The 25763-nt window shown below is 39.1% G+C and overlaps 1 protein-coding gene across 1 annotated transcript in view; it reads right to left on the reverse strand.

Annotated features, from left to right (window-relative positions):
• The window catches only part of LOC103461746 (alsin-like), a 33815-nt gene that overhangs the window by 5537 nt on the left and 2515 nt on the right, over positions 1 to 25763 (reverse strand). Inside the window, exons 3-36 of the mRNA XM_008404096.2 lie at positions 24869 to 25029; positions 23888 to 24112; positions 22478 to 22668; positions 22367 to 22399; positions 21362 to 21562; positions 20279 to 20403; positions 19927 to 20165; positions 19748 to 19835; positions 18117 to 18286; positions 16356 to 16512; positions 15419 to 15515; positions 15149 to 15226; positions 13818 to 14009; positions 12657 to 12828; positions 12385 to 12580; positions 11405 to 11470; positions 11061 to 11220; positions 10788 to 10919; positions 9485 to 9613; positions 9296 to 9319; positions 7304 to 7374; positions 5141 to 5207; positions 4859 to 5040; positions 3958 to 4023; positions 3753 to 3851; positions 3450 to 3614; positions 2924 to 3035; positions 2698 to 2775; positions 2494 to 2624; positions 1892 to 2044; positions 1398 to 1512; positions 1160 to 1317; positions 186 to 287; positions 1 to 94 (exon numbers count right to left, since the gene is read on the reverse strand). Of these exons, the coding sequence (XP_008402318.1) occupies positions 1 to 94; positions 186 to 287; positions 1160 to 1317; positions 1398 to 1512; positions 1892 to 2044; positions 2494 to 2624; positions 2698 to 2775; positions 2924 to 3035; positions 3450 to 3614; positions 3753 to 3851; positions 3958 to 4023; positions 4859 to 5040; positions 5141 to 5207; positions 7304 to 7374; positions 9296 to 9319; positions 9485 to 9613; positions 10788 to 10919; positions 11061 to 11220; positions 11405 to 11470; positions 12385 to 12580; positions 12657 to 12828; positions 13818 to 14009; positions 15149 to 15226; positions 15419 to 15515; positions 16356 to 16512; positions 18117 to 18286; positions 19748 to 19835; positions 19927 to 20165; positions 20279 to 20403; positions 21362 to 21562; positions 22367 to 22399; positions 22478 to 22668; positions 23888 to 24112; positions 24869 to 25029 (4429 nt within the window). The remainder of the gene's footprint in view (positions 95 to 185; positions 288 to 1159; positions 1318 to 1397; positions 1513 to 1891; positions 2045 to 2493; positions 2625 to 2697; positions 2776 to 2923; positions 3036 to 3449; positions 3615 to 3752; positions 3852 to 3957; positions 4024 to 4858; positions 5041 to 5140; positions 5208 to 7303; positions 7375 to 9295; positions 9320 to 9484; positions 9614 to 10787; positions 10920 to 11060; positions 11221 to 11404; positions 11471 to 12384; positions 12581 to 12656; positions 12829 to 13817; positions 14010 to 15148; positions 15227 to 15418; positions 15516 to 16355; positions 16513 to 18116; positions 18287 to 19747; positions 19836 to 19926; positions 20166 to 20278; positions 20404 to 21361; positions 21563 to 22366; positions 22400 to 22477; positions 22669 to 23887; positions 24113 to 24868; positions 25030 to 25763) is intronic.

Below are 25763 nucleotides of genomic sequence, written 5' to 3' on the forward strand. Positions count from 1 at the left end.
CTCCTGCTGCAGGCAGTAGAGGGTGAAGAGAGGCGGGTAGAGCCGAGGCAGCAGCAGGGGGAGGAGCAGCGAGGAGCAGCTCACCACCAACACCCTGAAGGACAAATAAAACGACACACGACTTAAAATTACCTCTCAACATTTATCTTGTTTCCTCATATGACCTCCTCTGTGTGAACTCTGACCCCTGATCCACTTTGTTTGAGTTTCGTCGGGCTTTATACGGACTGATGTCAGGAGCGTCTGGGATGATGCCGCCATCATCTGGCAACCCTGGAAACAGAAACCTGGAGGCAGCAGCAAACAGCCAAAGTTTGATCATTAGTTTTGTTCTGTAGTTTGAGGTGAAACCAACAGCCTTGGAAGCAACACAATGAGCAAATGAAGCCCAGATTTCTGCCGTTTAAAGGGAACCTATAACGCAAAATTCATAATTTTAATGCTTTTTTCTTCCGTTTGAGTTTAAACTGCCTCTAAAAACAATCTAAGCTCTTAAAAACAAAAAACATCCAGACATTTTTTAGCAATAAGTTGATATTTTCTGATGTCTGGATTGAGCTGTTGTTGAGTCACGCTACCTCGTTACCTAGCAACCCAAGTGGTGCTCTAGCAGATTTAGAGAGTTGATTTTACTGCTGCATGTGCTGTACAATGGCTGGTGGAAAAGACAAGTGTTTTGCTGTTGACTTGCCATTCAGAAACCACTTGCTGCATTCTTCTTGATTGTGCAGGAGGCTCTACTAATGCTTTTCAAAGATGTAAGCAATATAATTGTGCTGTTGTTTGCAGCCATTTTAATGTGCAAGTGTAAACGTTAAGTTGGGGGCGTGGCCAGCAGCAGCTTATTTGGATTTAAAGTGACAGAGCCTTAAAACATTTAAAAAAAAGAAAAAATACATTAAATTGTAAAATTATTCTGAAAAGAACTAAAAAAAAAATCAGAACTATAACCTCATTATTTCAGAATTATATGRTAAAAATAATGAAATCAACATGTTTTGTAGCTCATAGATCTATGCTAATATCCTGGTCTGTTTCAGGAAGCATAGTAGGCCACCTTTAAATCAGGGTCAGCCATTTTGAATCCTTTAATGTGAACTCAACATGTTCTTAAAGGAACATGCCACCCTCTCTTCTTCKTGGTGGTGAATAAATCTACCTGATGATGCTGTACAGGTGAGTGAGGTAGGCCTGCAGCTCCAGCACCGCCTGCCGGAGCAGCCGGCGGTTCGATCCCACGCCGACGTACGTCATCCTGTACGCCGTYACCAGCGTCTCCACCAGCCAGCCCAGGGGGTGGTGGGGCGTCTCGCAGGCCTRACACAGTCACACACACACATGATTCATCCGTCCTGTGAAGGAGCTGCACAGATCAACGTTCAGGTGGGAGAATCGACCTTAGTGAGGTATCGTCTGACGTTGTCGTAGTTCGCAGTGGTGACCGCCTCGCCGTACTGAGGGATGAACTCCAAACTCTCCAGAACTTTGGTGTGAGATTTACTGAGGTCTGGGCTACAAACACACACAACACACACACATTTAATTGATCATAACAGACAGCCAAGTGTTATTAATAATCAGGTTTCACAAATGAAGTTTGTTTTTCCCCTTTCTTTAAAAAATGACAGTAAACGTCTTATGGTTGACATTTATCGAATTGCCATTTTTAGAAAAGTTTTGGCTTTAAAGAAGTTTTATTTTTCTTGGATTTAGGGGGAAACTGACTCTTTGGGTTGTTAAAGTTGCAGAACGCTGGTTTAGATGAATATAAAGATGGATGGAAGATTTAGTAAAMAAAGCAGAGGTTAAAGTTAGAAAAAAAAATTCTAGATTCTGCAGGAACCCTGACTTTTGCTAAACGTTTCCTCAGTCTTGCTGTTTGTGTRCCTACCTCTGCCGTCGAGCCGTTGTTATGGTAAYGGCGATGTTCTCCCAGGCTGCGGTCCGCTCTCCTCTGCCGGCGCCGTCACAGCCGAGTCGACTCCAGCATTCGTCAAACACACAGATCCACCTCTGAGCCGCGGGCACGGCGTACTGACCCAGGCTGTCGACACGCAAACATTCAGGACAAACGTCACGGTCGGGGCCGGGCCGGACGAACGTCACAGTCGGGGCCGGACGAACATTGCAGTGAATTTTTGAATGTTGATGCTGCTCTGTCCTGCGGTTCTATTAACTTAATGATTGTCCAGTTTTTGTATTTCAAAATAAAACTTCAAAATGGTGAATTTTGAGTCTCTAACCGCACTCTGTATCGTTTCTCTTTCCCGTCCTGGAACAGCCGCCATCTKTAATCCTAGCTCCATTTAAGGATGGCCAGTGGCGCCCTCTGCTGGCTGGTGGCCAGACTACAACACTAACAGAAAATCTAAGCAGACGCTTTTTTTGTCAATAAATTGGAACTAATTTTAATCTACTAAATCTTTAACTGATAATTAACTGTAAGTAGATTGACTGCWTTCATCTCTATGAGGAAGTAAAGTAAATACTCACGGTGGCTCATATTTCTCTTTGCTTTCGTCCACGGCTGGTTTGACGTACGTTCCTACGACCTTCAGACCGGCGCTCCACTCGCCACTGAACAGGCCGTCCAGACGGTCGCCGTTYGCAAGCGTCAAAACCCCCTGCAGAAACAGAAGAAGAAGATCGATCAGTTCATCTGAGGAAAGCCTTCAGAGCAAAGCGGACGTGTTTTACCTTCCCGTTGATGGTCCAGTCGTCACTGAACTCCCCGTGAAACACCGTGTCATCGTCCGACACCAACAGGCCTGAACTCTGATTACAGATTACAGGGATAAAGCCATTAAAACCAGCAGAATCATAACATGTCTGGTTTACAATGTCTCTGGTTGCTCAATTACAGACAGACTATAACTTATWTTTGACATTAAAACAAATCACAGTTATCCTTTGCTGTACTTACACTCATCTTGTTTTCTTTGAATGACCCTTCAAAATAAACTCCACACTGGGTGAGGACCACAGCACTGCCGTGCCGCTGGTCATCCAGCCAGAAGCCCATGTACTTCTCTCCCCTGAGAAACAAAAACGAGATTAATTCAACCCCACAGCTCTGTTAATGCAGGTTAATTAAATTAATTTAAACTAACAAAGATCATCTACAAGATCAAAAATTGTTTCAGAAACTTTGCTACAGAATGATAACCCATCGACTAAGGCATTTTTTATGGTGACGGAGAATTAGGGGGAAAAAAAGCCAGTGTGAAAAAAGTTACGTTTTATTTAATTGTTTTTGTGGTTTTTTTAATACTTTGGTTGAACTTTTTTAAGTATTGAGATTTTATATAAATCGACTGGATGAATAGTAGTCAACAGTATGCTTGAGTTTTATTTATAACAACTTTGGTCCTTGTTAWAGTTTTTATAAAGCATCTGATCGTGTTTCTGTGTTTAATCTCACATTTTGTTCAGAAATGTTTCATTTTTACCTCATGATGTCGTCGTGGACTCCGTACCCCGTCTTCTTGTCCTGAATCCACTGGCCGATGAAAAGGCCWGAAGACGCGCGGGCCAGTTTACCAGCGCTCAACATGCCGTAACCGTGGCGACGGCCGTCACAGAAACAGCCATCGTACACCTCTCCTCTGCCATACCTGAGTGCCACCCAAAGCACACACAAGGGGGCGCTCTAGGTTAAGACGTCACAGATCTGGTGACGCATCCAGTAACCAACTGTTCTGATGTTCCTGAACACATTTTTTGATTGGGTTTGAATAAAACGCCGTACTGACTTGTACTTGCCAAAGCCATGGATCTTCCCCTCTTTCCACTGTCCTTGGTACACGTCGGGTTTGTCCTGCGCTATGTTTGGCATTACACACTCTCCGTAACTGGGGGGGAAAAAAAGATAAAAACATGGTTTAATTTGTAGAGAAGATTTAAAACTCGCAGTTAATGACCACAGTTTGAGAACGACTGGTCCAGATTCATACAGACCCGTCCTCCAGGCCACCCTTGAAGTTTCCCTTGTACACTCGGCCATCCGGCCACTTCATGGTTCCTCTGGAAAACAAAATGTGCAGATTACACTTTCAGCTTTTCAGCACTTCAAAGCGTCACCGACTCATGTAAACAACGATAAAAAAAGATTCTTTGACATTTTTACACAAAGTCTCAAAATGATATATAAAATAAAGTTTATTTTCATCGATTTATCAGAAGCTTTTGACGACGAAAGTCACAATTTGTAGAAGCGGAGACTCGTCTGTTTTGATAATCTCATAGAACATAGCATGGTTTTACCATGCTATGGGGATGGTGTCCCCCAGGGCCGGGCTTAGGACCACTTCTTCTCATCGCTCTTATTTAGAATTTCTGCATCTTAAAATTGCCGTTTTTACACGGACACTTTAAAATCAGAGAAAACTAAACTAACCTTTTTCATGGCTTACAGATTTAGCTTGTAAAATCATATTAAAAACATTTTTTAGAAAACTAGAGTGCAAATGTATTTATTGCACAGTTTTAGCTTGATTACTGCCCTGAGTGAGATGTTCTTTCAGCTGTTGGCCTTTTACTGAGCTTGTACGCCAAATAATTAATCGGTTACTTAATTAATTGACGATTATTTCCAGAATTGATTAATCACAATCAATCTGATTAATTACAAATAATCACGATTAGTCCAGTTATTAGTGACATTAAAATATTATATTTTCAGCCTTTAAAGACATTTTTTAAAGAACGCATGCCACCACATGAGCAGATGCAGCAAAGCAGTTATGGCTCTTCAGTTAAAGAAAAACTGAGAATAATTATTCTAGATATTTTACTATTAAAATGTTAATTTTACTAATCCACTGTGGGCGTTTTTAAGGGTTCGCAGCAGCGGTCTGACCTGCCGTGGACCCGTCCTGCCATCCAGCCGCCGCTGTACTGAGCGTCTCTGAATCGCTCATCTGCGACGAACTTGTACGAAGCCGTGCGGCACACTGCAGCCGTGACCCCTGGTGATGACCCCTGACCTGCACCTCCCAGCACCTGATCCACCGCCTGGTTCAGGGACCGCACCCACTTGTTCTACAGAGAGACGGGAGGATCAAAGTAAAGAACCGCCGTGAGGGTTGATTTAAAAAAACAAATTACACAGTGATAATAAAAAGATAAACCAAAAATGTACCTTTTCCTGTGGCGTTGAGGCCGCCAGGGTGAAACTCTCCTCTGGACATATTATTTTGATCGTATAACTGAGAAAAGTACAATAAAGTATTAATTTCCCTGAAAGATATTCCAGTGCTTACATTTTGTGACATTTAAAAAAATGTTTAAGCTTTATTTCTGCCGTGATGTGGTTTTACTACAAYGCTGACATTTCTGCACATAACTCTCCCTTTCCCTGTTTTTCTGATCACAATCCCTCCTTACCCTGCACCTTCGTTCTGCTGCTGCCTCCTCCCTGACTTTTTTCTCTTTCTACTGTGACAATGAAGATTGATTTTAAATAAGTGGAAAGCAGCAGTGAGCACAACGCGCAGCAACAAATCCTAAGCGATGTGGAACTATAACGCACTGAGTGAATGGGAAAGTTTGCGTGTTGCGGCAGAAAATTGAAGCAGGTCAAAATGCATCAACACAACGAAGCTAATATGGCATAAAAACAATGCCATACTTGATGGAGTTTGGCTACATCAAGGATCACTGCAGTAAAAATAGACATATGGAGGATCAGATAGCAGGTAAAGCAGCGCACAGCTACAAACACTCACCCGGATTAGCATGACGGTCAGAAAGCTAAACAAATAACCAGCAAAATTATTTAAGTCTTCGAGCTGCGATGTAAGACGCTGGTTCTGCTCTCGCTGTTGAACCGCTGCTATGCGCTACAGGTAGTAATATTTGACAGACGGAGCGCCGCTTCTGCTCCACCTGGTAGTGACTCTCACACCGAACCTCTGTTTAAAGCTGCAGCATCTAACTTAAAAAAATACATTTTACATACGTATTAAAACTTTCGCTGTCCTAACATGAGACAGATAATCTCTGAAAAAATAATCGATCTCCTCCCTGCTATGCATAATTACTCCGCTCAGTCAGAAACAGCCACTCAGAACTAGCAGTAATCAGCTAGCCGCCATGCTATTAGGAAGTTTTCATACAGTAACTCTGGATTGTTTATTGTAATGGAACCTGTATTTGCCTTTGAATGTTACGTTTTATACTTGAATTTTTTTGGCAATGTTGAGAGGTTTTATTTTGGCTCTTTGCATTATTTAGCCTCTTCAGAGCCTTCATATGTTATCAGTCAAAGATATTATTACCGATAGCAGTACAATTTGCACAATGCTTGTTTGCTTAGTTTTCTTCTTGGAAAAAGTTATTAAAAACAAGTTTTTGTCTAAATTGAGGTAAATTCATGGTTCCTTTTTCCACATAATGTAACCGGTACTGTTTATGACAAAAATAAAAAAAATAATAATTATGTGATCGGCCCTCATGGGTGATCGGTATCGGCAGGAAAAAACCTGATCGGCACATCTCTACATTTAGCTTTTAATGCACAAACTGCAATGATTAAAGCAAATACATTGTTACACGGAGTCTTTACAAATTTGTACTGATGTAATTTGTGCTTCCTTTACAGTAAAACTGAATGTAATCAATTACATTCAGCTTTTCACCTACTAAATGAAAAAGCAGCCTTTAGTTTGTATCATGGTGGGCTACCTCACACCTCTGAATTATTTTCTGTAAAGTCTGAACTGCAGCAAATAGTTTTAATTTCCCATCATTTGTGTGCTGGTCTTTCACAATGTGACGGCATTTACAACAAAATATATAAATATGAGAAGGTTTAACCCCTAAATGCATAATAACTCATTTAAAATGTGGCCAATCTACACTTACACAGATACTTGTTGCTGTATGGTTACGTCATAAGCAGATTGTTCTTTGTGTGAAGTTTATCAAAAAATAGTTGTATTAATTTGGCCTCATGTTGYAGACATGGTATCTGCCAATGACCGTTAAACGCTGCGCAGTGCAGAAGTTCATCTGCAGGACAGCAGATTGTGGTTATAAAGGCAATAATAAAGCAATTGCAGGAAGGATGTTCAGTTTTTAGGAACTAATTCATCTTCCTCCAATGAAAAAACGCTTCTACCAAGTTTTGTTTTCTTCTTTTGTAGCTTTTTGAAAGGTTTTAGTTTCGTTATTGAACAGAAATAGTCACATAATTGGCTGTAAAGTCATCTGAACTTCCYCAATGACTAATGAGCGCTAATGTCAGTATCATAATTTATCTACTTTCTTCACATTTCTGGTCAGAACGTCTTGAGAAACTCACAGTCCGCTGCTGTCTCCGGTAATCGTTTTCGCCCACAGACAGGTCAGAGGATAGATTCGAAATGAGGAGAACTGCAGAGAAAACGCAGCGACAGAAATTACAGCTTTTCTGAAATTCTCAAATTGAGCAACATTACTCACTCTGAAATTAGAAAATCACTTGACAAAAAAACGACCAACAAATATGTGTCAGTTGTCGTCAAAAGGGCTTTTCCTAAAAACAGACAAATTGGGGAACTTTCATAAAAAAMCCCCAGAAACTTAATTTCAGTTTCACCAAACAAAATGTGCTTCTGCTCAGAAACGGCTCTGGAAAATAAATTAGCAAGTTGCAACTGCAGGAAAAGTAGCAATGAGAGGAGCTGTAGCAATAAGACTGTATTTAAAAAACTGTTTCAAAACTGTAAATTAGACTCTTTATGATGGAAAAACACATTTAAAGCCAACGATGGAAATGAAATCAACTGAGATTCAAAACGAAGCACAAACTGAAGATGTAAAATGTGTTTTTTTACTTCAGGCATATTTCCCAGGAACTAAGCTAATCCATGGGAGAACAACTTTCCCTCTCAGCTTCACTTCCTGTAAAAGTATCACCAGAAACGTAAACAGGTGGCACATTTATTATCCTGAGCCTTTAATGGTCATGTCTCTGTGGAAAACAAGCATTTTTCATTTAATAAACCTTTTCAGCATGAGTCAGCGTTATCAGTTTAAGCTCCTCTACAGATCATGTTTCCTGTTAATTTTAAACTCTAAATATGATTTTYACTTTCTGGTCAAAAAGAGTAAATCCTCCATTTTGAAACTCTGTGTTGTTTCACAACCTCCATGCTTTCCCTCCTGGTTTTAAGTTTGAGAGAATCAAACTTCTGATCAAATTTAACATTTCATCTGATTCTGGAGGGATTTTAATTTAGTAGAAAACTATCAGACTGCAGTGATTGTGCCTAGTATTGATCTCCTTTAAGACAAATATGAATGTAACATGTTTTTTAGGCCTTTTAATGATAATAAACTATATCTATATGCATTTATTTWATGATATTTAAGATATTTTATCACTGTATTCTGGAGCTGTGTTTGCAGAAGGTGGTATTGTCTTCTTAGATACAGTTGATTGAATTTACAGGTTATCAATGACTTACAATAGAAGCAGCACTTGAAAAGAAGCAACCTTTTAACCAACGCCAGTAAATTAAAGCTTCAGGGTGATAAAGCTTTAGGGGAAAGGGAAACGTTTCTAAATGTAGCATTTTCCTCCATCAACACACCACAGCAAACCAGATAGAGGAGGACAAAGTTAGTCTCTATAATAGATGAAAACAACCAGTGAGGGAAACACAGGAGACCAGTCCAAAGTTACAGCAATGCCTCGTTGTTTGGAGTTGGTCAGATTAGTTTAGTTTGCCTCTGAACGYTAGTGGACCAGCTCTCAGAGTGGATCCACTAACGCTCTAAACATTAAACCCAAATGAGCACAAAGACCCCCGTTTATCACCACTACAWAAACATGCAGAAAACAAACGTGAGCACTGGACGTCACCCAGAAAAAACAAGATTTAGTAGTGATACTATAACATCATTCAACTCACATTGGTATAGACTGAGAAAAATAAAACTCCACAATTATAAAACAAGGTGATTTTTTCAGATGTGGTTATTTAAATTAGGTGAATCCGACACCACCACGTGAAAATGGCTCTTGAAAAGCTGAAAATGTCGACTAGAGATGGAAATTAGCCACTTCCTTTTAATATTATGTATTTAAATGTAAATTTTCACCAATATCTATTGTCCAATTTTTAAAAATAAACCTGAAAACTTCAAACGCAGCCGTCTGGACGGGTGGAAAACGTTTTTTGCAAACTTTACGACGTCCAGCGCTCAGATTTATTGATTGCCCCGTATCTGAACCTTCAGAGTGGAAACTGGATGGAGCAAAAACTGGTGGGTGGGACGTCAAACTAAGATGCTACTTTATTATACTTACAAAGCTCTGAGAGGGAAGAGATCCCTGAGTGAATGAAAGACACAATGAAGACGTGTAAAGACGGAGGACGACTGGAAATGTCAGCTACAAACACACCGCCCTGATTCTAAACCTTAAATAAGCAAAACATTCTGACAATAAATGCATTCTGATTTATAGAAGCAACTTATAGGCATTTAATTTGGGTACCTGTGTGTGCACCAGGATGTCGTTGAACAGGATAAACCAGTGATTGGAGAAGCGGCCAGCGTATTGAGGAGTCAGAGATCTGTTGCTGCTCTCGCAAATGACACGGCGCTGCGGCAGACGCAGACTCTCCTGAAAAACAAACACTCACCTGTTGGCTATAGTGTAAAGGCAGACCTAGACCATCAAACTACCACAGATGACTGAAATACTGTACGTCTTTGAAAAGCAGAAGTAGAGCCTCCTGCCAAACCAACAAGAATGCAACAAGTGGTTTCTGGTAAGTCAACAACAAAACACTTGTCTTTTCCAGCAGCCATTGTAAATCCGTAAAATATACAGCTCTGGAAAAAAATTAAGAGACCACTTTAAATGATCAGTTTCTCAGATTTGACTTTTTATAGTTATATGTTTGAGTAAAATGAACATTGATTTTTTACTCTATGAAATACTGACATGTCTCTAAAATTTCAAGCAAACATTTAGTATTTATTAGCAGAAAATGAGAAATGGTCAAAATAACGAAAAAGATTCAGTGCTTTCAGACCTCAAATAATGCAAAAAAACAATAATGCCAATGTTTTACTTCAGGAAGAGTTTATAAATCAACATTTGATGGATTAACCATGAGGTTTTCAATGGGATTCAGTGCAGTGGGCTCTTCATTTTTTCCAGCTGCTTAATAATATTTTCATATTTTATTATTTATTTAAATAAATTATGTTTGTACCATAACATCAAAGTGATTTTGTAGCMTGTGAACTTGTTTACTGGCCATGGCAATACAGTRATTCTGTAAAACCAGCTGACWTCCTATAGTTCTGCTTGGAACTCCCGTTGCTAGGTAACGAGGCTGGGCTTGGCTGGGGTTGCTAGGTAACGGCAGAGTTCCTGAGGAATGTGGCTTAACATTTGAGAGGTTTTTGGAACAGCTCATTTTCCAAACACCAATCAACATTAAGTTGTTGCTGGATGTTTTAACAGTTTTTAAAAGCAGTTGAAACCAAAACCAAAAAGTACAAAAATGTGTGAAATGTGAAATTTGCATAATAGGTTCAATTTAAACTGATAGGAGWAACGTAATTTGTTTTCTATATGATGCAAAAAAGTGACAAAGTTAATTCTCATGTGAATTAACCTGCAGATAAACAGTCATGCTTACAGAAAATAGTAGATGTTTAAGCACAAAAAATATTGAGTGTTTTGGAGAAATCTCTTTAGCAGAACAAGTTTCCAAAGAGTTATATCTACTCCCAACAAAAGCAGACAAGGAAAAAGGGGGTCACTGATAAGGCGTTGTTCTCACAGTAGTTTTGCCAGAATGAGTTTTCCAGAACAGCTGTGTGGTTTCAGCCTCCTTCTTCCTCCTCAGGAGAGACGAAGAGAGAGCTTCGTAGTGACTGCAGCCCTGCTGCAGAGAATGATACTCCTCAGTGAGCTGGGGAGAGAAACAGGCTTTCAACACACCTTACAGTAAATAAATCTGTAGTTACTGAATTATGGGKGAAAGCTGAAACATAAAACTGAAAGAATAATAAAAATAAATAGTAAAAGTGAGGGAAACTAGCTTTGTGCTCACCACGTCATAGCATGTAGCCATTTTGAGCAGGACTGTGCTGTAATGGTGGAGCTGCTGCAGAGGCTGGTAGAACATTGAAACCAGATCAATCTCCTTGCTGACAGACTGGTCTGCTCCACACAGCTGGGAGAGAACAGCCTGCTGGCCGCACAAGCACTCCCTGCAGGGAGAAACACAACAACTTCATGTTTTTACAGCATCAGAAACAATCAGCAATAGTAGATTTTTTTTTTTTTAGCAAATTCTGGTTAAACAAAGAGAAGATTCAGAATGTTTTCAGCAAGGCAAGCAGGGGAAGTTGGACTCCTCCCATGAAAACAGTTAACGTAAAAAAAAAGGCCTACAGTGAGAGTTTATGAAGTGACTGGAATCCACCCATTACTTGAAAGTCGCCAACTGCAGAACAATACCTAAAGGCACAGAGACAGATTTCATGTTGATTAGCGAAACAGATGGAGGGAGCAGAGCACAGTCAGGGACGAACTTTATCCATTTTTAAATTAAAAGTATTTATTTAACTATAATTACTGGAACCTTGGCTTAAGATGTGTAAAATCTTACTGTGACCTATTGGTTAGGTTAGGTCTGTGGGTTGAACGAAACATGTTCATCACATTTTTTGCACAAAATCATTCTTAGATAATGAGATCTTAATTTGGTCAGTTTTGGCTCTGTTGAGCTCTTGTTTTAGGGGCGCTTGTCACTTTAAATTCAAATAAGCCACACCCCCAAAATCAAAGTTTACACTCACACATGAAAATGGCTGCAAACAGATGAGCAAATATACATTATTTGTATAATATATTTGCATATTTGCTTTTAAAAACATGGAGCCTCCTGTACAACCAACAAGAMTGCAGCAAATGGTTTCTGTATAGTAAGTCCACAACAAAGCAATTGTCTTTTCCAGCAGCCATTGTACAGCACACATAGCGGTAAAACCAGCTGACCAAACGTGCTGGAGTTCCACTTGGGTTGCTAGTTAACGGGGCTGGGCTAGGCTGGGGTTGCTAGGTAACGGCATAGCGACTATTGAATGTGACTCAACATTTGGGAGACTTTGGAATTGTCTCATTTTCCAGACTCCAAAAAAACTATAAACTTATTGCTAAAAAGACTGGTTGGTGTTTTTTTTAAGAGCTTTGGTTGTTTTTAAAAGCAGTATAAAAACATGCAAAATGTGAATTTAGCACAACATATCCCCTTTAAAAACATATTTATTTTTCTGTCTGTGTGATCAGTGACTGCATAAACACTAAATAGAAAATGAAACTAGCAGTAAAGCCACCATTTATTCATCAGTTAGGCTTAATAAAATCCTTACTTTTTGTACRTCTCCAGRAAATGTYCAGAGTGCGTCAGCAGGGGAAAGGAAGTTACATCACGGCTCTGGGCATTTTGCAGGAAGTAGCTAAGCGCCGTGGCGTGCCGACCAATCATCTTGCTCAGCTGAATAAAACTATCGCAAAGTGCAAAGAAGAGGTGCGTGCATGGATCCCCCAACGTCTGACACGTCGTCTCTGTGGGACATAAATSACATCAAATCCTCTGCTGTTCCTGGGTTTGATCTCTGATTGAAGCAGCAGAGCTTCGCACCCTTTTTACGCAGCGGAGCGATGACGACCCTCCGGACGTCATTCATCCAGCAGGAGAACCGCCTCTCTCTGGAGGCCAGATCGTGGATGGCCGCGATGAAACCCATCACGTTGTGATCCGTCAGCGCCGCGCAGAGCCGGCCGCCGCTGCTCACGCTGCTGATGTAACTCATCTGCACAAAGACAGATGAAGGAGTAGGCATACTAGAGATTAAACGATTAATCGGATCAACTGTGATTAATCGATTATGAAATAATCATCTTTTGTAATCTTTTTTTTTATATTACAGACTAACACATTTATTGATCTACAAAATAATTAACTGAATAAGAGAACAAACAATAGCAACAAACATAAATTAAAAAGAAGAAAAAAATATTTAGTAATTGATCATTAACTGAAGCAAAGACTCGAAAAAAGGCAGTTTGTTAAAACAACAACACACTCAGAGCTGTAATTCAGTCAAAAMTGTACAAAAATATTTACATTTTGYATTTAAGATGAAAAAAAATCTTTGTCTATAAATACATTTAAGCAAAAACTCTTCAAGTAAMAAAGTTTTAGCTTCACCTGGTTCAAGTYCTGCCAATTATTAAAAACAGATCAGCCTCACACTGCCTTAACGTTAGCCCAGCAGAAATKATTGCATTCCAGGCAATAMAATGTTTATTTTCTTATTACAAAAATAATTTGCACTTTTAATGCATTTCTAATTTAGTATAAGAAAGACTTGAGTTTAAATRAAAAACCTGCAGACCGTACCATTTTTWAAATTCTGATTGATTAGTCGYACTAATCAATAACTACAGTAATTGTTAGTTGCAGATGTAACAGACAGAAGGAAATACTTTTTGATACCAGATTGTTGTCACTTTGTGTATTCAGTGAACAAAAATAAAACCAAAACAGATCATTGACTGTAGATTTTAAAAAATTAGACCCAGACATTTTTTAAGCATGACCCGATAAATTTAAAGATTAGACTTGAAACAAAAACACTGATTATATGAGTTCTGTATGGAACATTTTATTCCAAATGTTTCTGCAGTTTTCTCATGTATTTCTGACTTCCAAGTTCATCCCTCCTCCATACATTCAGCGGCCCGGTTGGAAAAACACTCCACCCATAACAGCCTGGAGTTGTGCGTTGAATCCACRAACCTCGATGCAGAAGGGCAGCAGCGTAGGTCTCTCCGTGCAACTCTTCGCTTTGARGGGAGAGCTCTGACTCTGCAGCTTCTCGCTCTGCTGGCCGCAGTACAACAGGACCGGCTGGACGCAGTCGCCGTCCGCCAGGAGCAGGGAGTGGCCCTGACCGGCTGACAGATCCCAAACACGGAGGCCGTCAGACAGCTGCAGGAACCAACCAAGAAACGAGTGTGGATTTAGGAAAATCAAAAAAAAAAAAGTGTTTTCTTTTGATCAGGATGCACATTTTCACTCTCATTAACAGCATAAAACAAGGTATAGCCATAGAAAAAACTAAATCAATTAAAGCTGCAGTATTATGTTTGTTTTTCATATTTGTTAAAACTGTCACCGTGTCATGACAGTTTGTCATGAAACAGATCATCTATGAAAACATCGATCTCCTTCACCTCCTTCCTTAGCCGCTATTAACGTCTGCAGAAATGCAGCGAACCCGACCAGAAGCAACCAATCACAAAACAGTCGCTTGGCAGAAACTCAAAATTTAAATGTTTTTCTGATGGCAGAGAACACCATGCACAAGAACTACAAGGTTTTGTGTTGACAAGTTTATGGAAATCTCAGAATTCAAAGAGTAATCATTTACATCCTCCAAGGGATGCACACAGATACAGCTGCTTAGGTCATACCAGCCACGCTGTTCGTCTTTTCCAGCTGTTACAGCAGAGAGGATCTACATGAGGATGATTAGTGCTGCCAATCACTCTCATGTACTGGCTGGTCAACATTCCAATAGTAGTGGAGAAACAGCTTACCGTTACAGGAAAAACTGTTTATCCACCGTTATCAGTGGCCATTACGACTAGGCTGATCATCCACAACAACATGCTGAAGCTTAATTTGGGATTTTTAATTTTTATTTGGACCGTTCTTCAGTTTAAGGAGAATATGATCAAATGACGAAACACTTTTCTCTAATCCACACAAGATCAAAATTACACTCAYAGTTTGCTGATGATTAAAAACATCCCAATTATATTTGGTTMAATGTCTCTGAGCGAGTTCAAGAAAAGCTAAAAATTAAGAAATCTGATAAGTCCCTAYCAGGAAACCAACAATCTAGTAAAGTCTGATGAAATAAAGTGATCAAATATACAGCCAGAATTATGCTGGACGCTACAACATGTGGTTTTTCTGCAGAGATCAGCTTTTCTCTATATTACTGGATATGTGTGTATTTGATAAGCTACACTAAACTAGAGTAGAAAAACAACTAACTAACTAATTAAATGATTAAAGCCTAACATTGATATGACCGTACATAGAGGAATCAATGACCAAACCTTTGCTAACTGAGGTACAGTGACGGGGCCGTCGACACGACCGAGCTGTCCACACAGGTTGCTTCCCCATGAATAAACCTGCAACACACGAGAATTATTTATTTATAGGGCTACAAATTTATTTTTCAAATCCTCACAACATCCATCAGCTCAAATTAATTTAACAAACCAATAAAAGCAAATCGTTTTAAGCTCAAATTACACTTTGGATGAAAGCCGTACAGCGGGTTTGATGGATGGTTTGGCTGCATGTTTAAATCTGGCTGTTACCTGACACTGTGCAGTGAGCGCCAGCGAATGGTGGGACCCCGCAGCAACTTTGATCACTTCCTGCCCTGTGAGAGACTTGATGCACAAAGGCTGCAGCCTAAACACACAGAGCACACACAACCATAGCAGCAGTGGTTAGAGAAAAAACGTGGATATGAATGTAACTACAAGCAACAAGTGTGTTAAAGGGGATCTATGATGCAAAATTCACTTTTTGCACATTTCTGTAATTCCCTCTGGAATTCCCTCAGAGTCCAGAGATGTACATTTAAAATTTAATTGTAATATTTAAAGTATTATTGTGATAACGATAAAAATGTTGCTTAAAAACTATTAATCACTTCTTTAGGTAACTGTATGGCACAGCATTCATAGCACCACAAACACTGTCAGTAAACTGCACAGAGAGACATCTTTTAACATGATTTGAATAACAGTTGTGCCAGTTTTTTTTTAAACATTAACTGAAATTTATTGTTACAACAATAAATCAAAATTCTTATTAAGACTTAAAATTTTTAAAATAAATACAATACAATAAGTGGCATCAACTGTTTCTGAAAAAAAGGGAAAAAAGCTTAAATGCTTTAAAAAAATCCACCCAGTTGGAAAGAAGTTCATGTTTTTTGGTGTCTGGAAAATGAGCCTTTTCAAAAATCTTCATTTTGTTAAATCACATTCCATGTCGTTACCTAGCAACCTTAGCTAAGCCCAGCCTGTTACCTAGCAACCCCAGCTAAGCAAAGCCCGTTACCTAGCAACCTAAACGTAACTCAAGCAAATTTGGTCAGCTGATTCTGACAGGAGCTCAAAATAGGCAGAACAGAGCAGACTGAAATCTTATTTTTTGAACAAAAAATGTAACAAACCTGTTTTGTAAAACTCATAAACCTGTTTAAGGAAACGTAATGTCACGTTTAAAGTTCATAAAACAAACCTGGCCAGCTGGTCTCCGTGTCCTAGCTGTCCTTCAGACCCGCGTCCCCAGCTCCAGACTTCTGTCTCCAGGGACGGCAGCCCATCTCCTGAATCATCTGATGCTGCACCAGCACAGAGCAACCCGGAGGCAGCCTGGCGGCGTCTCCGTGGCGATCCTGCATGAAAACAAGACCCACAGACATGAGCTCATAACCGAGATAAAACCAGATGTTTTTAGGATCCATCATGCTGTGGGCCTGCTTTTGCTCCAGAAGCCATGAAAACCTCATCATGGTTTCTACTGGATTTACCAGAACAATTTAAGTGAAACTCTGGGGATCTGGTAGAAAAAGAACTGGATCTTGACTGGTTTTCAGTTATAATAATAAAAATATCAAAATGTGCAAATCTTCACTGAAAAAAACTTTCTTGAACAATAAACAGTCATTTAATGCTGCAACTAATGATTATCTAATATTATTCTACCAATTATTCAGACAATTTGTCAGAGAAAAAAAGATAGTACTTTCTGCTGATTTTTCATTTAACCACTTAAGCTTTTTTGATATAAAATTATAATTAAAAGATACAAATAAACTAATAACTTAATTCCTGTATTAAATAAGAAAATAAACATTTATTTCCTAAAATGGAAAACACAGCTATCCTTTATAAACACTTGGTCATTTGTCCAAAGGTCGCATCTGAAGCTTAAATCAATACGGACTAATCTGTTGAGTATTAAGTGATTAATACAGTAATTGGATAGACAAAGGTGCTTAATAGGCTTTTTAAATCAGAAAGAGCTAAAACTGCCACTTGAGGAGTTTTGGGTAAAACATATTTGGGCTTTTTATCATTTCAAATGTAAACTGTATTTTTTGTACAGTTGTGGGTTAATATCTCCTCTGTGTTGTTCAGCAAATTAAATTTTTTGAGTCATTCTAGTTAATGATTAATCAATTTCTATACTGTCAATAATTAAATAATAGATTAATGGTTTCAGCCCTACAGTCATTCACAAAAGACATGAACCAGAAGGCTTTGAAGAGTTTGTGTTATTTGTGGTTAGGTTGTAAATCTTCAGAGGCCTCATCAGCTGACAGGAAGTTCACAGAAACACAAACTGACAAATTATTGCGCTGATCAAACCAGCTGAGAGAAGCGAAGACAAGAGAGGCTGCTGGCTGACTTTCATTTTTATGATCCTGAAACTTCTGGAAACCCAGAAAACGGGAAGTTGATCTGCCAGTCTGCTTATTTTTTTAAAACCAAACGATCCTCCCTGTTCGCCAGCTGATTTATTTATTCATTTGGTTTCTGCAAAATGAGGGTCAAATTTGAAGCATTGTGTTGTTCTCTTTAGCCTAAAAATGCAGAGTGGAAACATTTGTTCTCAACTGTGGGCTGTTCAGGTTGGAGATCTTCAATCGGGGTAAAATTTCTCAGGAGAGAGAATGAATAAAAACAGTTTGTTGACACGCGGTCAAACACGGAAATGGGAGAGCAGAACTAGATAGAAATCATAATTATGTCCCATCAACAGATCAAAGTTCTACCAAATCCAAATGGAGCTTAATTACCCAACTAAKTAACATTTTCTACTTTACTTTTGCATTTCTCAAACAAAAATATTTTTAGTTGTTAATTGAAAGCGCCAGCTTCCTGGCTCAGCGTTGAAGGCTTCAGGTATTAATCCCTTCATCTAAATCGTCCACAAAAGAAAATAAGCGACTTTCCCAAATAAACAGTTCGTCCGTTCGCACCCGTCCGATCGTACCGTGGGTGGGGGTTCCAGGAAGCGAGCGCCTGCCGCTCGCCGCCACGTTCCCCTTCTGGTGTGCGTTTGTGAGGCTGCAGCCGAGCAGCGCCTGCTTCTCCCTCTCCACACAAAAACGAACTTCTTCCAGACACACCGGCGAAGACGAGAGCGGCGCAGACGCCCCGCCGCTGCGGAATGGAAAGTCAAAGGTCAGATACTGAACCATGGATTGTTTCCAGCGGACATTCGTTGGTAAATACAGGGCTTCTGCTTCATTTAAGGCTTTTTAAGACCATCATCAATAAAAAATAAGACCTGTATCATGACGGAAATTTTTACATTTTATATTGTAGTGGTGCCAAAATTATTTTGCACCAACTGATCGTAACGTTGTATAGTTTGGCAAAAGAAATGATCCAAAGGCGAAGACAAAAGTTACACCTTTTAGCTAGCTAGCTAGAAACGATATATTAGCTGCTAGTTAGCAGTAGCCTCAACCGCCTCGAGACTCAAACGTTTTCCTGACTGAAAAGAACCACGAGAAAAAAAGACAACATAAATCACAAGATTAAATTGTCCTGCTACAATAAAATGAATCACTAGTGATAAGGCCAACTTAAATTTTTATTAATTTAAGACATTTTAAGGCCTTAACTTTAGATTTGAGACTTTTGAACATCCATCCATAAATAGAAATGCATAAATATGCAGGTTATTGTTGGATTGGCATAAAAGGTGCTGCCAAAGCAGCTCCAAAGACACAATACTGCCATAAATTTATGAAAAAAAGTTGTTTTAATGAGAAAAAAGCTTCGATAGATTCATGAAGATCTGATGTGAGCAGCTCAGCACGAAGGGGTTCTTTCTTTTAAATGAATTCAGACATTTAAAGAATTTGTTTCAAAGTCCTGGGCTGATAAAAATTTAATGCAGACGTGATAAAAGATTAAGTATTTTCTTATTTGTAAATCTAATACCAACTATGACTTCAGAAGACGCTCAGTATTCCTCATTTTAATACAGTTTGATGTAGATTTATCATCAACTTACAACTTTATTCCAGTATTAAAAACAACAAACAAAAATTTTGCATTTCTATTTTTCTCTCTGATTTATGACATTATGTTGTTTGATGTTTTAATGTTTTCTAAACAGGTCATTGTTGAAAATGAGAATTTGTTCCCAATCAACTTACTTGGTTAAATAAAGAGTAAATAAATTCATAAAATATAAACTGCAGCTCACAGAAAAAATGCAGGAAACAGAAAAAGTCCATTTACAGCAAATGCAAAATGTTCCATCTCTTCTGACAAACTGAAATACTAGCAATATTTTTTAAAAACTTTGAACAAAAAATATGAAAGAAATTAACTGAAGAAGTGAAGTTACCAGTGTAAAAAGCTTTCTGTGTTCAGCCTAAAAATGGAAATCCAATTGAATCATTTGTACTTTTTCTCTTTTGGGAATCACACTGAGCAATCTTGATTAAATGTTATTGATAAACTGAGCTCTAAACAATAAAATGCTCTGCAACAACTAAACGTATTAATCTGTTTTGATCATCAGGTCACAGAACCTTGTTTTGTACAGTACTAAATATTCTCAGACTGATGACAAAAAGTGATTGGTTCAGCTAAAGCTCTTCTTACTTGTTTGTCTGCATCTTGAAAATTGAATCATCTTTGTAACTTGAAGTCAATAAATCTGAAGACGGAGTTGAAGAAATGCAGCTGTCCTCTGGATGAAAGGTTAAAAGAGAGAAGAGGAAGCATTACAGGAAAGAAAGTAAGAACCAAAACTGAGTAAGAAAAAGAAATCCAAACCGAACCTGATCCGGTCTGGCTGCTCACTGAGTCGGTGTCGCCCGTCACCGTGGCGTTTTGCGACTCCGACTGAACAGAAAGTTTATCAAGCAAACTCTGGAGCTCCAGGTCGTCAGAAAACGCAGAGTCCTTGTTGGCGGCCCAATCCGCCGCCGGATTAGTTTTAGGGCTGCCGTCAGTCTGCGACGCGCACTCCGCTCTGTTTTCCTCAGCCTCCAGCCTGCTGCATGCTGGGAAATTTCTCCTGAAGGTTCAGAGAGCAGAAAATGGAGACATAAGGAAAAATATTTCATCAGTCAGAAAACACTTTTTTTTTTTTTTGATGGAAGATGGAGGACATATTTAAAGACACGGTACTGTTTAGGATTAGATCTGCTGTCATCAGAGAATGAAGATAAACTGGCTGAGGAGCCGCGGCTGCTGCCAGATGACATTCCAGCCGGATGGAGCCGCGGCCTGGGAACCCGTCTCCGGGAAGAAGGCTGGAATGCACATCAAAGAGGAGAAGCAAGAGATAAGAACTATGAAAGCACTTTTCACATCCTCACACAAATTATCCACTACATTCAGGCTTTGACTAGGCCTCTCCAGAACATTCACCTACATGTCTTTTTGAGGATTAAATTTTTAATTTCAAAAAAGCATCCAGCATGCTGAGGTGAGTGAATCTTCATCAGTGCAGACAGAGCTACTGCACAGCGTAGAAGCAGAATAAATGATGTGAGACAAAAAGGCATATAATGTAATCTGGATTTCTTTTTTTTTTTTAAACACCAACACACTCAGTAAAGTGGATGGTTGAATACAACACCAGGTTGTACAGTTATCTGCAGTTTAAAGGGGCAGTATTATGTAATTTCAAGGCAATATTTACATTGTGCAACAACACTACCTCTGTGCAATATTTATACATATTTTATATTTATTCATATTCTGTATTTTCAAATTTGGTAAATTTTTGTATATATACATTTATACATTTTAGTCATCACAACATGGCTCCTCTATTAACCATTTAACAAAGTTTTTACCAGCTACTGTAATGAGATCAGCTGGTGCTCAGCTCCACCAGGTGTTTGCTAATTGCTACCGTCTAGTCTGAAGGAGCTGAGTGGGGGAGGAGCTACATCTCGAAGGCGGGGCTTGGTCCAACCAGGCATTCTGTTGCCATGGAGATTAAAGGATTTGTCAAACATGCTTGAAAGACTCAAAGCAACACTCCAGGTTTGTTTTTGATGAGGTAATGACATTACAACATGATGTAAAGCTAAACAAACAAATTTATTATACATAATACTGCCCCTTTAATCAAATCAGTCAAAATAAAACCAAAATATCCCAAACGTTTCAGACTTATATTAGTTCATTGCCCATTATTGTTGCGAAGCAAAGGAACTGCTGCTCTCTTTAACTTGCAGCAAACAAAAATGGCGTCTCTACCTCACTTCTTGTGACTTCAGAGAGCTCCACCCCGAGCGGACAGTAGACTGCATCATCGGTTGTAGCCAGTTCCTCCCTGTCTGCCAACGGGCACTGAGGTGACCGACCCCGCTCCCTGATTTTCGGGGTACTCTGAGCACTAAAGTCCTGAGCAGGTAAACTGCGGACAAGTGCCAGGCTGTGGTAGGCACCACATGCCACCTACAAGAGACAAAACAGAAACATTTACACCTGGTGGTCCAGTAGACTTGGTTTGAATGGGGACCAAAGTTGCAACATTTGCTACATCGTCAGCTGGTCTGATTTGGTTTCACACTGCACTGCCAAATGATCCAAACTAATTGAAAAATTTGTTCCCCTCCTCGCCCATGGAGGCTCTGCAGCAAGAACAACTGAAGGAAATGACCAGAAATTATCTGAAGAAGAGACAGAGCACAACTTACTTCTTCACATAATGTAAACAAATATGGAGTTGGTTGGTTTGGGGAGGAACAGTCAAACTCTGACATTGACCAAAAACAAACTCTAGTCTGCCTAAAAACCTGGCGGTTCCAATGAATATGAATGCAAATGAACCAGAAATTGCTCCAAAAGCAGGTAGTGGACTTCACTCAAGGCATTCTGGGTAAATACAACCAAAACCAACATGTTTGTCTAGCAGGAGAAATGACTCATTGTCTTTTAACAAAGAAAAAAGTGAAATCCTATAACCACTTAAATCTGATGCCACTTCATTTTTGTTTAAATTTTGTGAATAAGTAAGATGTGCTCAGTGTCTTCCTCAGAGGTTTTCATGTTGCTTCCTTCAGTAGTTCTTGGTGCAGCGCCACCACAGGCTAGGAGGTGCAGTGTGAAACCAAACTGTGTCAGCTGAAAACATAACAAATGTAGCAGCTTTGGTTCCCAATCGAACCGATTCTACTGGACTATCAGGTCTGAAAACACCATCAGAGGCGGAAAAGCATTTTATACATATCGCACAAAAACAACAAACGTATATCTGACCTGAATCACATGTCTGCCTGCCAGATGTTCAACCTTCACAAACGGATAACAATGAGAATCTGATTAATAAAATCAAATATAGGAGGAACTGATGTTCAGCCTTGAGGATACCTTCTGAGGTTTCCACACTGGGAAGGTGCTGGTGACCAGGCCAAGCTGGCAGCCGCTCCCCCAGGCCCACAGCTCGTTTTGGGCCGACAGAGCCAGGCTGTGCTCCCGTCCACAGGCGAGGCTCACGACCCGAACAACCACGGGAGGAACAACCTCACTGTCCACCACAGTGACGGGACACGGCTCAGGAACTGTCACAGGGAAGCATTCACTTTATTATTACCTCAATAAACAGAAATATAGCAATTAAATTGAACTTTTAAATGTCAACTCCTGTCTTGAAAGCAAAGTGTTTTGAATATTTCAAGGAGCAGCTTTAGATAATGTGTAGATTATTACAGTTTGTTACTTTTTCCATGAAATCTCTTTTCCAGCAATATTCAATGACGGCACCTTGGACTCAAAGTTTAATGACACATCCAGAGTCTATGAGTGGTTAAAGTGAGCCAATCAATTTTGGCTCAATTTATTATCCACTCAAAGCATCCAGCATGCTGAGGTGAGTGAATCTTCATCAGTGCAGACAGAGCTACTGCACAGTGTAGAAGCAAAATAAATGATGTGAGGCAAAACGGCATTTAATGAAATTATATTTTAGAGACATTTGGTGCCACGTTTTAGCACAATAAATATGTTATCTTAAGTTATTAAAAAATGCTGTTTATATCTACGCCTGTCATAATAAGCTATTAATTGTGTTATAAATTAAAATGAGCCAAATAATTTCCATTTTGATTATTCATATTTTTGGAAGGATCATTTTGTTTAGCCATCATAATCTGTTTATGCTTTTTATTTATTGTTTTTTGTAGCTGCACATTCCAGTTTCAATGTGCAGTGTTATTTACAAAATTAAACTTTATTAGTCTTTAAGAGAGTAAACTTTAATTATTATCAAAATATTACTTGAAAATTGTCTCAAAACAACATCATCTTTTATTGCAATAATTTCTGGAACAATTTATCATCCAGCAAAACGAGTTATTTTGACATGTCTTCATATATCAAACATTACTTAAAAGACATTTTACTTTGTAAATTGACGTCTCTGTCTCTTTAAGAAGCTCCTGCTCTTTCATACACTCCGCCTTCAGTATGTCATCACAGCAATACCTTTCCATTATGCCGTTTACAAACGTTCTCAGGAGCTTTGGACTGAGAAGGCCACCCAGTTTCACCAGGTGTTTGCCAACCTCTGCTGCCGCTAGTCTGCAGGAGCTGAGGAAGCTTGACTACAGCTCCAATTAAGAGTTTTGGGTTTATGCACCCCGAATTGGTGCCACAGAAGATTGAGGGATTCCTCAAACGTGCATGAAAGAATAACATTATAACATTGATTTTACATTATACTGCCCCTTTAAAGCAAACATTTTTGCCAAAAACTGGTCTGACATGATGAAATAAACAAACCTGTAGTGTTTGTGAAAGATGCTCTGTCCGTCTGCCCACACTGTCCTGCAGTGTTCTCCCCCCACATGTAAACGCCGCCCTGCTCGCTTATCGCGCCGCAGTGGAAGCCCCCAGCGGCTACATGGACCACCGTCCTCCCCAGCAAAGAGGCCTCCAGCACCGGAGCCGACACCGGGACGCTCACCCCCCTCCAGGAAAGCTCCCCGAACGAGAACACCAGACCCCCTGGAAAACAACACCGTTCACTAAGGAATGCTGTAATTGCATTTTAGGCAATAAAATGTTTATTTTCTTATAAAAAAAAAAAGAAGTGAATTAATTGTTCACAATTTTTTAACGTACATCTTATATTGCATTAAAATGCTTAAAAGAATATGTAGAATGTGCCAATTTCTTATCAGAGTAACTGAGTAATTGTCAGAATAATTTTTTACTAAAATAGTCGCTAACTGCAGACTGACAGCAATAATGTTTTTTTAACTTTTAAAATTAAAAATTAATTTTAAAAGTAACTAACAATTATTGTAGAAATTATGTTGGCGATTAATCGCAATTAATCGTTAACATATAGTTAATTGCTGATAATTAATTAACCACATAAGCCTTTCTTATACAATATTAGAAATACATTGATTATGTAACTCATTCAATTTCTTTATTAAATATTAAAATGAACATATTATTGCTTAAAATGCAGTAACTTAGCAATCCTTTAGTGAATTTGAATTTAGATAAATTGTGTTTCATTTTCTGAAAATTTAAAAATTGATTTGTCACAATCAATCGTTTCAATCCTGAATACAAATATCTTCCTTTCTCTCCATTATATCAGCAAAGAAGATCATGGAACGTTTCTATTTATTCAGTCCAGTGTCTAACCGTTCTCAAATGACCAAAAGTTTTATTAGAAATCAAAAATCAAGATCTTGGCAGCACTCCAAGATGATTCCCTAAGTAGTAAAGTTTACATTAAAAACGCACCTTGTGTCAGGAGGATGCCGTGGTTTTCTCCCAGGGACACGTGCATTACGGGCCTGGACAGCAGCACCGTCTCTGGGCAGAGCTGCTGGGTTCCTCCCCCTGAAGGCCAGACATGGAGGAGGCCTCTGTCTGGAGGCTGGAGGCCTCTCTCATCCGCAGGGCTGCCGGCACAGAAACAACAAACTCTGGCATTTAACTGAGCACAACGTTAGAGCAAATGTTGCAGCCGATTACGACATAAAAAACAGACGAAAAGAAAGAGAAAGCCGTCTGAAAGTGAAAGATTGAAGAGATAAAGGAGTTAGCATACCATCTCATTCATCCCTAAAGTTGAAAAGGCTTATATGGGATCTGCACGCCCAGACATGCCAGCACTCTTCAAAGAGAAGACAAATCTAAAACTCAAACGGTCGCTATACGTCTGAATGATAGCAAACATGAATCACAATCATGTAAAGGAGAAATTTATAAATTATTCTCTTAATATATCACAAAGTAAAAAAAAAACTGAGCCATGTTGATCGTTTTTGCTGAAAGAACTTAACTTTAAACTCTCTTAAGGATTTTTACATATTTTTACCTTAATTTACAAGCTCCTAAACTTAAGGGATAAATTAATGCTATGTATAAGAATGAAGTATAGCAAAAAGCCTGTTTAAAATTGAAATATCAGAAATGTTACTAGCCAAAGCAGAAAACACTTCATTTCTCTGTAAAATAAATGCAAAACATTTCACAGCTTACAGGGGATCATTTAACAAAGATCACATTTAACCAGATCAACTGATGGATTTAAAAAAATTATTTTTCAATTAAAACTTACAGGATTACTTACAGTCCACAAACATCTTAGGGACATAAAAGACGAGATACAACAAAAACAAAACAGCTCCAG

This window comes from Poecilia reticulata, linkage group LG2 (genome assembly GCF_000633615.1).
Source record: "Poecilia reticulata strain Guanapo linkage group LG2, Guppy_female_1.0+MT, whole genome shotgun sequence".
Lineage (NCBI taxonomy): Eukaryota > Metazoa > Chordata > Actinopteri > Cyprinodontiformes > Poeciliidae > Poecilia > Poecilia reticulata.